Source organism: Aulonocara sp. 'chitande type north' Nkhata Bay, linkage group LG18 (assembly GCF_057382095.1).
Source record: "Aulonocara sp. 'chitande type north' Nkhata Bay isolate Kocher_YH1m ecotype deep benthic linkage group LG18, A_spYH_male_GT1.1, whole genome shotgun sequence".
Classification (NCBI taxonomy): Eukaryota; Metazoa; Chordata; class Actinopteri; order Cichliformes; family Cichlidae; genus Aulonocara; species Aulonocara sp. 'chitande type north' Nkhata Bay.
In genome coordinates, this window is record NC_141361.1 from 25,755,061 (window position 1) to 25,768,520 (window position 13,460).

Here is a 13,460-nt window from a genome sequence, read left to right on the forward strand (position 1 = left end):
TCTTCCCCAAACACAAATAAAGAAATTAAATCAAGGCTTACATATGTGAAGCAGCCGTATTAGACATTAAAGGTGGAGGAGTAACACCGGTCAATTTAAATAAAATGCTTTTACAAGTAAAAGTCTTGCAACTATTTATATTTATTCAAAGTTGAGAAGGTAAGTGAAAGTACAATTTAAAAAAAGATAACATTTAAAATTTAACCCTAACCTCACTGGCCACTCTTATAGGTACAACTGTTCAACTGCTTTTAATCTAATCAGATAATCATATTTAGGCATGTAGATGAAGTCATCACAGCCTGTTTAAACCCAGTATCAGAGTGGGCAACAAAGGTGATGTGCGTGACTTTGAAACATGCAAATCTGCTGATCTGCGGGGATTTTCCCACACAACCATATACAAAATGGTCTTAAAAATAGAAAATATACAGTGACGGTCAGTTCTTTGGCTGAAAATCCCTTTTTGATGACAAATAATCACTCATTACAACCAAGGTATGCAGAAGAGTATCTCTGAATGCACAACACATCCAATGTTGAAGCCCAAGGCAACAAAAGATCACACCAGATGGGACTCCTGTCAGCTAAGTTCATAACACTGAGGCTACAGGTCACGCGAGCTCATCAAAACTGGTCAGTAGAAGACTGGAAAAACATTCCCTGATCTGATGAGTCTTGATTTGTGCTGCGATATTCGGATGATAGCGTCACAATATGGTGTAAACTGCATGAAAGCATGGATCCATCGTGCCTTATACCACTGGCTTAGGCTGCTTGTGGTGATATAACAGTGTGGTAGATATCTTTTTGCATAGCAGCTGATCGTTTAAACATCACAGCCTACCTGAGTATTGTTGCTAACCATGTCCAAGGATAAAAATAGCACAAAACATATGTCAAATGTTAACAATCGTATTTTATTTAAAAGAAAATGATATGCTCATTTTTAATTTGATGCCATGTTTTTCACAAAGTTGGTACAGGGGCTCCTTTCCCACTGTGCTTCCACTTCTTTTAAACATTACTCTGTTGCTGTGGTTTTGAAGTGAGATCAGTGGCTGATATGTCGCACCTCAGTGAGAAGAGTTACTGCAGCATTACATAACCCACAGAGGCACACTCTTCATCACCAGCCATATGTCCCAGAGACCGGACTTACTTTTTTCTCTGTACTTAGTTGTTTTGTTGGTCATAAACTGAGCACTGTCAGCATATTGTACATGCAAAAGAGACTAAAGACTTTTAAATGTGATGTTCCTGTTTAAATTCCTGCAAAGGTCATTCTCCAAAAGCCCACTGAGGACAGGAGGGGGCGGAATAGATGCTGTGATGCCTTTCATATACATCAGTGATACATCATCAGTATTCACAATCTGTGAACTGCTCAGGCGTAGTGCATGGTGTGGGAGGGGAAAAAAATGGAGGCGATTTAATGTGCTGGCAGGTTTGTTTATATTTATTGATATCTGCCATTATCAGACACGTGTATGTCTGCGTTGCACCTCCCCAGAGTTCCACCTCTGTTATCTCACTCAAATAATACAGATGTGGGTGTGTTACAACACATGATAAACGATTATTATCCAGATTACTGAGGTGATGGTGACGTTTTAGTGAGATGGCTATGGTTCAGACAGGATTTTAAAAAGAAAAAGGAAAAACAACCCTTTCATTCACTCTATATATTTCAAGTTAGCTTGTTTTTGCCTTTTTTTTTAAAGCAACCCCATATATATGAGTTTATGGTGGTGTGGTGTTTAGCACTCGTTCCTAAAGGTAGTGGGTTAAAATCCACCAGCTACTCTACCAGAGTTTAAATGTTCTCCATTGCACAGGAAAGGCTAATTGGTGATTTTCAAAGTGACTGGTGTGAATGGTTGTCTCATTGTGTTAGCTCGGCAATAGACTGCCAACCTGTGGAGGATGTACCCCATCTTTCACCCTGTGACAGCTGCAACCACCCCCACAACCCTGAGCTGGATAGGTGCAAGAAAATGAATGGATGGAATTATTACCAATAGCGGCAAAGCATAAAAATACACTTCACAGACATAAAGGGAATGATTCAGGCTAGCTTGTTTATTTTCCTTTTCCATGTTTCTCAGGTCGATATCCACAGCCTGCGTGTGAAACTCTGCTCATGCATTATTCTTAGTCAAACCTCCAGTGATGCAACACTAAGCAAAACATATTGAATGACGTTACATAGCACGGGTTTTACAGTGGGGAAATGAACATCCAGTAAAATGGCTCCTGGTTTAAAAAAAACAACTAAATAAATAAAAAGCTAATTAACTCTACTGACAAACAAAGCACGAGATGTAGCAAATTCTAAAACTACAGGTAATGATATTAAAAAGCAGGCACTGACACAGAATATTGGAAAGCTAAGGCACCGAGCTCAAAGACAGTCTGACTGATCAGTGGTGGGGAGCTGGATGAACACCTACCGCGGTATCGGTTGGCTGAATAGGAGCAGGTGAGTGGAGAGGAGAGGCAGATCAGGTGACACTACTGACAAGAAAGGACAGGCATGTGGGAGTGGTAGTGACTGACATGACAACAGAGTTAGCGCATGGAAAAATTACCCTAGTGACTGAATGAAAACCCCAGGATGTGACAGCTTGGCTCATTTTAAATTCTTGACCAGCTTTGCTAAACTGAAAGAATCCCCCGGCTCACTTAATTACCGGTAAACAATAAAGAAAAAAGAATCAGTAGAAAATCTGGTATCTGTAGTGGTTTTATACATTTGTTATATGTCATCCAATCAACAGGGAACCTCACATCTGACACTGAAAACCACAACGCTACATGACTATATGTTAAATGTTGTGCATGTATGGGTGTGTATTAAAGGTTTATTTTAGGTTGTGTACATGGAGCTTTCAGTAGCAGACTGTCGTAAAAAAAGGCAGTCCCTGGTCTAATATTAAAAGGCAGCGTGTAACTGAGGCTTCAGAGTATGAGGGGGGGCATTGTCCATGTTAATCTAGGTCAGAGGGCCAAGACCAGGAAGCTGTAACTGGAGAATGATTTGAGATTACCGGGGATGAGTCCAGTAGCTGATGCCTGTCCAGGGATTATCTGAGAGCATGGGTGAATAACGCTGAGTGGCAGCACTGGCTCACATAAACTTTCCCTGGCCTGTGGTGGCTCCTGTTTCAGTGCCCTCCGTTTATGAAGCTCAGCTGCAGGAACTACGAGAAGAGGAGGTGCTGAACACGTGCTGGGAATATAAAGAGGTTGGCACACAACCACATGTCACTGCAATCATCAAACACTGTTTGGAAGAGTCATGTGAAAATGATAAACACACACTCAGAGGCAGGAGTGAACCTGGAGGCTCTTTATCGCCCCCTGCAGGACACCTGAAGTAAGCCAGCTCGACTTTTCCGTTTATGTGTATCACCTCGCAAAATCCTTGCTTTGCTGTACACAGTGATGATGATGATGCAAAAACATTTGGAAAAGAAAAAAAAACCAACTAAAAACCAGTCATGAACCTCAGGTAGTTTTTTTTAAAGTCTTCTTTATATTGTTTGTCAATCAAAAGATGAAAACAGACATGGCAGCCGTGTTGTCTTTATGTTCAATCAGAAAAACCTGCAAAACAAGGCGAACTCTAGAGAAGGCACACAAGACAGAGTGGTTAACTACAGTATGTCCTCAGATGGCAAGGGAGCATCCATTCACCTGGATATACAAATACAGACAGTGACAGCACATCCAGGAAGAAGCTGGGGCTCTTTCCCATCATAACAAAGTATACTTTTTAAAATACTTGTAATTTTCATCGTTTCCCTTACACGATTAAAAAAATAAACCCCATCAGAGCCCAAATAAAGCCAATTTATCAAGTAAATGAATGAAGACTGATCTCTTATCAGCCTTTTAAACATACTGTAATGCTGCAGCTGGTTAGGTTAGCTTGGCATAAAAATCAATGAGAAACAGTCTGGCTTTGACTGGGAATGCTCTTCTGAAGCTCCTGAATTAATGCATAATTTCGCCACTTGTAAAAAAAAGAAAAAAAAATGGAAACGTTTGGCTCATAGTGGAGTTAGGGGACACCCAATACAGCAGGGGAACTTCCTCATGTCCACTCTTCATGCTTTAGTTGCTAAAAGTCTTAAATTTACTGGTACAAAAGTCGCATTGAAAACAAGGAAAAGCACATTTCCCCAAACGGATTTTAGCAGCCTCCCGTGTTTAAATGCTTCTACGTGACAAAAATAAAACCAACAACACGTCCAGACTTCTGTAACCTATCTGCCAGGAAATGCAATGGATTTAAAAAGTTGTAAATATTTACAGAAGCAGCAAGTTCACCTCACTTCAATAAAATAAGGTGTAAACGTTTCCTCTGTTACCCTCCAAAGGAAAAGCTGCACATTTACAAGAGTCACACACTTAGTATAGTATAAAACATACACGCGTGCCCCGGGAAACAGTCCGCGTTCACAGGACTTTTACTCATAAAAACCTCAAAAGGCTCCATTCAAGTCCAGCAACACAGCAACGTTTCTTACAGTACCGTCTCTTTAAGTTAGTAGTGGTGATGAGGCGTGAGGCATGTCGTTTCACCGTCAAACGTCTTTACGTACAAACCAAAAACGTAATAAAGAGATAAAATACAACCAAACACAACCAAACAGTACAGAGCCAATGAGAATCTTCTGGATAGAAGAACAGTGAATCCAATCAGGAGTGGAGGGATGATCAGCTGTCGGCCGGTCGCCTTTAAGACGCGAGCCGGGAGAGGCCCTCGGCATGGACGACCTTCGGCGTTGAAGTGAAAGGGAGTGGAGCAGCTGCCGGTAGCGATAGCAACCTGCCGATTGAAACGCAAGCTCCTCGTCCAGCTGGCCGGCACAGCCGCGAGTAGCAACTGCTGCCAGTCCGGTCGCTGCGTCACAGCCGGATTGCTTCTCCAGCTCCGCATCATGCTCTCAAACGAGGCACACGGTCAGCGGTAGTCCTCAAGTCTCACCTCACTCCCACTTCTGTTTGTCTCAAGAGCGCATGACTGAGCATGGACGAAGTGTTCCGTCCTCCTCCAAAGCACTCCGCTCTCTTCTCTAGTTTTTGGGGTAGATTTTTTCATAGAAGAAATTTTGGGCCAGCAGGTAGAGTTCCCCGTCCTTTTCCCGGACAGCATGCGCCCTGACGAACTGGAACTGCTCCAGGGCAAATTCATAGAAGTCGTTCTCCATCTTCCAGATGGTGGACTGCTGCAGCTTGGCAATCGACTCCTTTGTGGGTGGCTTCTTCTCGCTGGTCTTCCTTAGGTGGGACTTCTTACCTGTGATGCGAGTGGGAGGAACAACATGGGATTAAAGGACATGAACTCAATCATTCAGTACTTAGTACACAAGCGGCCTGTTATATTTACTGGTAATGCATTTAAGTGTTACTTTTGCAGAAGCGATTGTTGCAGTTCTTCTGTTAATCCACTGGCATTAACAACAAGCAGCTTCAATCAGAACGACACCTTTTCTTTTTTCCGAGATCTTTGAACAGTTGCCATTTTCACATGAAACAGCAGCAGCTTCTTTTCTGTTTAGGCGCGTGGCCTTCATTAAAGTGACTTCCTGCTGCTTCGTGTCAAAATGGCTGCCGTGACAACAGCAACATTAAAGCATACTTAGTGTGAGCTTTTTCTAATATAAACTACACAACCGACAACAACAAAATCCTACATAACACTGCTATCTGTATGTCCAATAAACAGCTAACACTAAACATGTGTGTCTCTGTGTGTGGGGGAGGCTGTCTTAAAGGGCCAGTTCACCTAAAAATAGGACTTTTATTCATTTAGATTGTGCTGGTGTGTGACGCACAGTTATTTAAGCCTTTTCTTCAGAAATGTAAAAATAAAATACATAAGTGTGGGTGGGGGGGGAATTGGGGGCCACCTCCTTGTAGGCAACAAAAATTGCTTCGACAAGCAATTGCAGGTAGGCATGGTGACCACTTTCTTTTGCAAAACATCAAATAGGTCACCGGTTGGGAGGCAACTCATCTCCAACCCGTCTCCAAACAAGACTGCAGTCACTTTCAGACCGATCGGCAAACGTTTGAAAACAATTGTTGTGTCAACTGTCAGTCTTTGCAGAAGGGGGACTTGAATTAACTGCTTATATTTTGGTTATATTCCTATATTTAAGCAAAGCATAATCAAGATGGATCAGACTCAGCAGATTTTATAGCCAGTATCTCCAAAACAAGGCAACCTGCACCAAAAAGACACTATATTGCCAAAAGTATATGCTCGTCTGCCGTCACAAGCACTTGCGTGAGATCCCAATTTAATCCATTGGCTTTAATATGATAAACCCATTCCACAAAGCTCTCTACATACAGTTCTTGAGCTAATCTGAAGCCCACATGAAGTTTGAAGATCTGTAGCATTGACTCTACAGAAAGTTGTCCACCTCTGCACATTATACATCACAGTATCTTTTATACAGCTGTGGCCATGAAAGTGATTGGAACACCTGAATTAGAAGATTTGGATGGGTGAATGAATACTTCTGGCAATATAGTGTATCTAAAAGGAATAAATAGCCCTACAATAAAGATGAATAATAGATAAATATGACTTTGCAGTTAACTGTCCGTTTAACTCTGGAAACAGGCCACTAAATAGTGTCAAGTGTATTTGCTCTGTATTAAAAAAACCAAACAAACCCAAAACAAAAACCACCCACTGTAAAATAAGTAGTTCTTTAATTAACTGTTAATTGCCTGACACTTGACTAGGCACAGTGACTGTGCATCATCACTGTGCAGTAGTCAGAGAAATAAAAAACAAACAAACAAACAGAAAGAAGCACCACAAACGGTCATGCGTTATCTACAGTCCTCCGGTTTGACCAGATGCGCTCGGGTATATTGAATCATTGTGCATCGGCGTGATTGTCACACCGGACCCTATTGTGCTGCCCATTATTCATTCTGGCTGCACTCATTATAACTAATCTGTAACTACATCAGTGAAGCAGCACGACTGCATTTTGATCACAGCCGATCACAGGAGAGCGATTCAAAGCGCTAATGAACAACCGCAGCACGTAAACACACAATATTTAGCCCTGAAATTGCAGTGAGAGGATTGAAGCAGCAAATTAATTATATATATATATATATATATATATTAGGGGTGCAACGATACACAAAATTCACGGTTCGGTTCGGTTCGATACTTTGGTGTCACGGTTCGATATTTTTTCGATACAAAAAAATGTTCATGCATTTTTAATTTGTCATTTATTAAAATTATAAATATATATTTTAACTCAAAAGTACAGTTTTTAAATTTAACCCTAACCCTTGTGCATGTTTTTTATTTTGACAGCGAATGCGCACCTGCGGACCACTTATGTGCAGCCCTGGTTATTTAGCTCATCATATTGCAGCCACAGAAATTCTTTTGTCCATGAAACCATGAAGCTGCACTTTCTTTTTGCCTTATAGTCTGATTTGTCATAACTTCTCCGTTTTGTGGTAAGCTTTTCTTTGGCTGTCACTTGTTCACCCTGACCTGTCTTATTTGGCTCAGCAGAACTGAAATGCTTTTACACACGCACTCACATAAGCTCAGCGATTCTCTGCGCGATCAACCTCTCACATGTTTAAGCTGCGGGAGATTTCACTTGTCATGTTTGCATAGTAAGCTAACGATTAATAAGACGATGTCAGAGGAATTGGTGCGCAAATTATCATCACTCACAGATCAGTGCTGTCGCTCTCTATACACAGTTCGCACGATTGCAAAGTGAAAGCAAAAAAACAAGCGCAAATTCAAACGCGACTTCAATATGTCACATATTGACAGTGGATCACCGATGCCAATGACATAATTACCCAGCTACATTTCTGAAAGAATGCAAAAGCATTGACATATATTTTTCCTACAATAGCCCGACGGGCAGGGAAGAGATAGATTTTGGTAGCCCGACTGAAAAAATCGCTGGACATTGGAGGACGTCGGGCTAGCGATATTGCAAGCCCTGTATCTGATTGAGGAATCACTCATCTTTGGAAAAGAGAGTTTATTACAGAGAAATGGCTCTTTCCAAAATAAAAGCTGTACTATCCGCTTCTTCTGGGCTATATTCTCAGCAGCATAAGGAGAATCATGTGCTAACAGCGGTCTAAATGACTCGGCTAAAGTTAGTAGCATGCTTGCTTTTTTTTGTCTGCTTTCACTTGTCTTTGCACTAGGATGATGTCGGCGTAAATGTGCAGTCATATTCGTTGTGTTCCCACTAGTGCTTTCAGGTTAATCTCGTTGAAATGACCTTAACGCCACAACACGGCAAATCTCCGTTAACAGCTACCGCCGATCGCTCCGTGCATGGGGCTAGACGGCCAACACGTTAACGAGCTAACTGCGCTAACACACTAGTTCACACCAATTGAGCATTGCATGGCACATCCAACATACTGTTTTACTTTAGTCCATGACTCGCTTACCTTCAGGGTCATACGTCACATGAAAACCAATTTGCCTGTTGCAAGGAGAGCTTAACTTCTGTCTTGCTAGCTTGCCCTGCGCTCTTCCTTCTGACTATGCTGTCTGTGTTGAGCGCTCAGTGGATCTGCGCTGGACAGTGCAGCCTAGGCGGAGTAGTCGAACACAGATTCACTGAGCGCTCAACACAGACAGCATCGTCAGAAGGAAAATTGATAAAATAAATTACAAATGTTGTATTGTTCGATACATATGCATACCGAACCGAAAGCACTGTATCGAACGGTTCAATATCGATACGAATATCGTTGCACCCCTAATATATATATATATATATATAATTATTATTATTATTATTTTTTTATTTAAACTGTGTGGCAGGAGCAGCACCTGTTTTGTACAGCTCAGTGGCTCCTTTGAAGAAGCGTGGCAGCGCGGCCTCCAGCATCATGACAAAATCTTCCAGCTCTTCTGTTACGCCGACCAACATGTACTCATTCACCAGGTTGTACTTTGCCTGCTCCAGAGCCCACTGACTGCCCACGTTCCTACACACAAAAAAAAGAAAAAAAAGTCATGTTTTTCTTTTCGATGTGGATATTTTCTCTTTATTCTCAGGGAGTCGCTGCTCTGCTGGATGGGAAAAAATATCCCACACAGCTTGGAAAAACTGAGCAGAAATGGAGGGGAAGAATGATGTAAGGCCTGACACGGAGGAAGAGGAGGTGATGGAGAGAAGAGCAGCAGAGAGGAGCTGAAAGACAGACAGGATGAACGATTAGGTGAGCCGTGAGTCCGGAGAGGGTTGAGACAACAGGAGAGCGGAGCAAAAGGAAAAAAAAAAAAAAAAAAGCTTGGTAGTGAAAATAAAATAAGGATTGTTTAAACCTATAAAGTAAATTGTTGGCAAGGCCTTCTTAAACACATCAATCTATGACTGGCTGCACTGACCTCACCTTTTTGTCTTCACTATTTATTTAATGTTTCCAAGGGCCTTTCCATTACTTTAATATACTGCTCTCTAAATCCCAGACACTCAGACCTTCAGTCAGCAAGAGGGTAGATGGATTAGTCAGGGTGAGAGGGAAGAGTAGGGTCAGCGAGAGACTGATAAAAAAGGAAGAAAACACAATGTAGAGAGAACGGCTCAAGGCAGTGAGAGGGCTACTGGAGACCTTGAGGAGAGAGTGTAGCAAAGCAGAGAATGACTGAATGTGGTGCTCTACTGAAGAAGACTGATACATCACGTCTTTTTTAACAATTTCATCTGCATGCACCGAGGAAAAGACAAGGTCAGTGACTTTGCTTGTTTGTGTTGTTGACAACAAACCCAGAGAAAAATATCTCACCGCTGCATTTATTCCTACCCTAACAGTGGTGTTAAATCTGAACCCAACCGAGCATATTTAACATTTGATACTGTGTAAATGCATCGAGCCAATCCTGATTTATTCTTATTTTGCTCCCAAGGAGGCAGAATTATAATGCAGTTTTTTTTTTAAAGTGCTCTTGAGCAATGGTACTCTGGGCTTTCAGAAGTTTTTCTTCAGACATCGGCTGCTTTTTCGCTCACTTTCAGTCAAGTTCTTGTACCTGACTGTTTTAGGAGGAACCGGTTTTCTTTCGGAGGCCAAGGAGCAGACCCAGGACACGCTGGAGGGATTATGTCTGTCAGCTGCCCTGGGAATGCCTTGGTGTTCCACCGGACAAGCTAGAGGAGGTGGCCACGGAGAGGGAGGTCTGGGCTTTTCTGCTAAGACTGCTGCCCCGCGACCCAGAAAAGCGAAACAAGATGGATAGATGTTTTAATAGTCTGTCTTTAACCACTCTTTTATGAAAACATTAAATCTGCCCTGTCAACCAATTTCTGCAGTTGAATCCGTAGAAAATGCTGAAGATAACACAGTTAAACTGGCATAAAACAGTACTTTTGCACCAACAAGGTGATTCCCAAAAGAACTATTAGCCAAAAACTCAGCATGGTGTGCAGCGTGTCCTTAACCCCCCCAAAAACTGGACATTGGAGGATAAAAGAAATGGCAAGTTTAAAAAAAACAACCTCCCTGTGACTGATGAACAGTATCTGAAAAGTCATGTGTTTAAGAAACAGTTAAACACCCAGCACAGGCCTGACACAGGACCTGCAACATTAGTTGATCCATCCACTGATTGCCAACAGCAATAATGCTACATAAAAGCCTGACATGACTTTGGGATACTTTACTCTCTGCTGTAGTTTTTTCAGGTCTGCTACTTCTTCTTTTGTTCTCATCTTGTCTGCTTTGCTCATTTTTAAAAAAAATTTTTTTTAAAACACACAATGCACACCTCGAAGAAAACAAAACAGTGTATTGATTTATAGCTACACTATTTTATTAGGTACATAAGCTGTATCATTAAGCCTGTTCATTCCTGTTTTTGGTTGCAATATAACCAGATCTCTTCTGTCAACATGCAAATGTATAAAAAAAGGAGACACGTTTGATAATCTCAGACTCAGTGTGGTCTGAATGCGACACAGCAGGAGCAGCAGGTGTTTGAATTCTCACCAGCATTCGGAGTAGTGACCACAGAAAAAGGGAATCTGGAGCCAGAGCTTCTCGGGAGCGCAGTCCGAGCCACCAGCTGATACACATTCATCGAACGTCTGAAACACAGAACATGAAAAACACCAAGAAAGCAGACGAAAAGATAAGTGTTCCTTCATATTAGACCTTCATATCCCTTAATGCACTGTGAAACAAAAGAAAGACGACAACATTCCGAAGTAGCTTTATGCACAAATATAATCCTGAAGCTACACGGAGCCTTTAAAAGGTACTTTAAGTGGTTATTTTCCACAGTTTAGTCAGAACTTAAATTCTCCAGTAATTTTTTCTTCTAGTTCAAAAGAAAAAACAAAACACACATTTGGGAGAAATGAAAGAGAGGGAATTTTGTTTTAACTGGAATTACCACCTCACAGTGGTATGCTAGTTAAGTAGCTGGTAACAACCCAGTCTGGTGACATTTTATGTCACCACTTCATCGGATTTTCCTGTTAGAGGCATTTGTGTGAAATTTAGCGATAATTAAACTGCGAATTCTCGACTTTGGTGAGGTGACACTGATCTTGACTACTAACTTTTAATGAGCTCATCCTTGAGTCCAAATGAACATTTGTGCCAGATGTAATTAGATTGTTTTTGCTAGCATTCCTGATGTTTTTCCATTTATAACCACGGGATTCAACCACGGACACCCCAAAACCACTCAATGCCTTGATGACTGTCGGCAGCACAGAGGCCTCGAAATGCTGAGCTCTGGAAGATAAACGCTCGGTTTGATCACTCAAGCCAAATATTAAGTGAGATTTCATCCACAGATCCCTGTTATTTAAATGAAAATGAATTCATTCTTTAAATAAAAGAATAAAGCTGTTTTACCTTCTTGTCTCCTTGTTTTCTGCGTCTCAAGCCGGGCCTGTAGTCGTCCCCGAAACGTAAAAAGTAATAATAGGACACCAGCCTTTCAATTGGGTCCCTAATCACATTTATGTAGATGGGCTTCTTCTTCACCCCGAACCTGAGGAGAATTACTCGTTTCAGAAAGCTCACCAGGAATGAAATCAAAATGCATGAAACAGAATTTTTGTTTTTATGCAATTTTGTTTTCTTAAACATTCAAATGGCTACAATTTGCTTTTCACTCTGAGAGTGAACAGCTTTAAGTGACCACAAGGTGGAGTCAGCTGATCAAAGCCACAGCAGGGTGGATTAACTGGTTACAGGGCTGTGGAGAAAAAAAAAAACAACACTATGTGAAATGAAGGCTTCTTTACTTGGTGAAATCCAGGAAGGAGACGTGTCCGTGGTAGAAAGCCGGCTTCATTTCCCTCCATTCAGTCACATTCTTTACAAACCGCACCTGAACAAACCAAAATCAACATATCACAATAATGACCTCCGTAGCAGACAAAGATGATCAGGTGTAGGAAGATGGAGGAAACGCAGGTCCCCTGACCTGGTCCTGGAGGGACATGACCGGGTTGTTCTTGGTGGTGTTGATGTGCAGGACGTGGTAGTGGTTCTTCCCGCACAGGTCGTAGGCGATGTTGGTGAAGGAAGTGCTGGCTGTCTTGGGCACCCGGTTGTAGATGATGACCACGTCATCCTCGCTGTCGGACAGCGCTGCGGCTGAGTCCCGCTCCCGCAGGCTGTCTTGCGTGTGCCTCTGCTCGATCTCTCGTACCTCGTGTCTGGCGATGGCTCGTTCTGGGGAGACGAACGGAAATTAGAAAAAGGCGAGTTCAAGATGCAGAAGTTAGATTTTTTTTTTTAAAATGAGAGTTGCCTGAAAGGAAAGATTAAAAAAGTCCTTCGGTGAGTTACTGATTACTCAAGCTCCAGGTGAAGCTGTTCTCAAGCTGAACTTGACCTTTGACCTCCCTGTGAAGCAGAATAACAGCAGGAACTTTTCCGTGAAAAAGGTCCAGCTCATTTGTTAAACTACTGATCGATTTAAGAGAAAAATAAGAAGACCACATGCTCCAGTTTGATTTCAGAGCATCCCAAATCCTCAAAGCTTTGTGTTTTTTTCTAACTTACAACTATGATCCAACACTCACTGTACTTGATATGCATGCTACAAATATAGTCTTTGATTCAAATCTGATCCACTTACACCTTAAAATATCGTGTTTCCTTGTCAGAAGCGTCAGCGCTGTGTGAGAGACTAAACTGTAACTTCATTAAAAATGGATTTTCATTTCACCATCTGTCGGGAGATCTTCAAGATCTTTCCCTGCTTCACGCCGAGGATCAAGAGTAATGTCAAACAGGAATATTAGGTAATCATTTTGTGAGCAGCCCATTTCACACTGTGGTACTGCTTCTCTTGTTCGCTAATCAGATTCATCTTTAATATCAGTCCTCTACCTTTACTTTCACTCTCCTCATTTAACTGCAGAGTGGACTGTGTGTTTGCTCATATTTTAGAT

The 13,460-nt window shown here is 41.8% G+C and overlaps 1 protein-coding gene across 1 annotated transcript in view; it reads right to left on the bottom strand.

Annotated features, from left to right (window-relative positions):
• Nucleotides 1-2,100: 2,100 nt before the first annotated feature.
• Nucleotides 2,101-13,460, bottom strand: part of hs2st1a (heparan sulfate 2-O-sulfotransferase 1a) — a 33,793-nt gene continuing 22,433 nt past the window's right edge. The window contains exons 2-7 of the mRNA XM_086272223.1: nucleotides 12,485-12,735; nucleotides 12,303-12,388; nucleotides 11,908-12,046; nucleotides 11,032-11,129; nucleotides 8,873-9,030; nucleotides 2,101-5,308 (exon numbers count right to left, since the gene is read on the bottom strand). Of these exons, the coding sequence (XP_086128349.1) occupies nucleotides 5,085-5,308; nucleotides 8,873-9,030; nucleotides 11,032-11,129; nucleotides 11,908-12,046; nucleotides 12,303-12,388; nucleotides 12,485-12,735 (956 nt within the window). The 3' untranslated portion in view covers nucleotides 2,101-5,084. The remainder of the gene's footprint in view (nucleotides 5,309-8,872; nucleotides 9,031-11,031; nucleotides 11,130-11,907; nucleotides 12,047-12,302; nucleotides 12,389-12,484; nucleotides 12,736-13,460) is intronic.